The sequence below is a fragment of the Apaloderma vittatum genome, unplaced genomic scaffold, assembly GCF_000703405.1.
Source record: "Apaloderma vittatum isolate BGI_N311 unplaced genomic scaffold, ASM70340v1 scaffold24975, whole genome shotgun sequence".
In the NCBI taxonomy this organism is placed as follows: domain Eukaryota; kingdom Metazoa; phylum Chordata; class Aves; order Trogoniformes; family Trogonidae; genus Apaloderma; species Apaloderma vittatum.
The window spans coordinates 2575-3394 of NW_009718001.1; the positions used below are offsets into that span (position 1 = coordinate 2575).

The window sequence follows — 820 nt, forward strand, 5'->3', positions numbered from 1 at the left end:
GCTCTCTCAGCCGACGACCTGCTCTACCTGGAGTTCCTGCAGAAGTTCGAGAAGCAGTTTGTCACCCAGGGTGAGGAGCGGGTGGCCGGACCCCAGCCCCGGCACTGAACTGGACCCCCAGCATCTCCCTTCTCCTGCACCTCCCTTGCCTGCCCAGAACATCTCCATGGGGTTCTAGGGGAGCCCAAAATATTTCCATGGGGTTCTAGGGGATCCCAGAATATTTTTGTGGGGTTCTAGGGGAGCGCAGCACATCTCCATTGGGGTTCTAGGGGAGCCCAGAACATTTCCATGAGGTTCTAGGGGAGCCCAGAATGTTTTTGTAGAGTTCTAGGGGAGCCCAGAACATTTCCATGGGGTTCTAGGGGAGCCCACAATATTTCCATGGGGTTCTAGGGGATCCCAGAATATTTTTGTGGGGTTCTAGGGGAGCGCAGCACATCTCCATTGGGGTTCTAGGGGAGCCCAGAACATTTCCATGAGGTTCTAGGGGAGCCCAGAATGTTTTTGTAGAGTTCTAGGGGAGCCCAGAACATTTCCATGGGGTTCTAGGGGAGCCCACAATATTTCCATGGGGTTCTAGGGGATCCCAGAATATTTTTGTGGGGTTCTAGGGGAGCGCAGCACATCTCCATTGGGGTTCTAGGGGAGCCCAGAACATGAGCCCAAAATGTTCCCATGGGGTTCTAGGGGAGCCCAGAGTGTTTTTATGGGGCTCTAGGGGAGCCCAGCACATCTCCATGGGGTGGCAGAGGATCCCAGCACATCTGCCTGGAGTTCCCTTCCCAGGTCCCTACGAGAACCGGAGCATCTTCGAGTC

The 820-nt window shown here is 55.2% G+C and overlaps 1 protein-coding gene across 1 annotated transcript in view; it reads left to right on the forward strand.

Annotated features, from left to right (window-relative positions):
* LOC104274476 (V-type proton ATPase subunit B-like) overlaps positions 1-108 on the forward strand; it is a gene marked incomplete at its 5' end in the record, with an annotated part of 2640 nt that extends 2532 nt beyond the window's left edge. The window contains one exon of the mRNA XM_009870120.1: positions 11-108. Within this exon, the coding sequence (XP_009868422.1) occupies positions 11-108 (98 nt within the window). The remainder of the gene's footprint in view (positions 1-10) is intronic.
* Between the last annotated feature and the right edge of the window lie 712 nt (positions 109-820).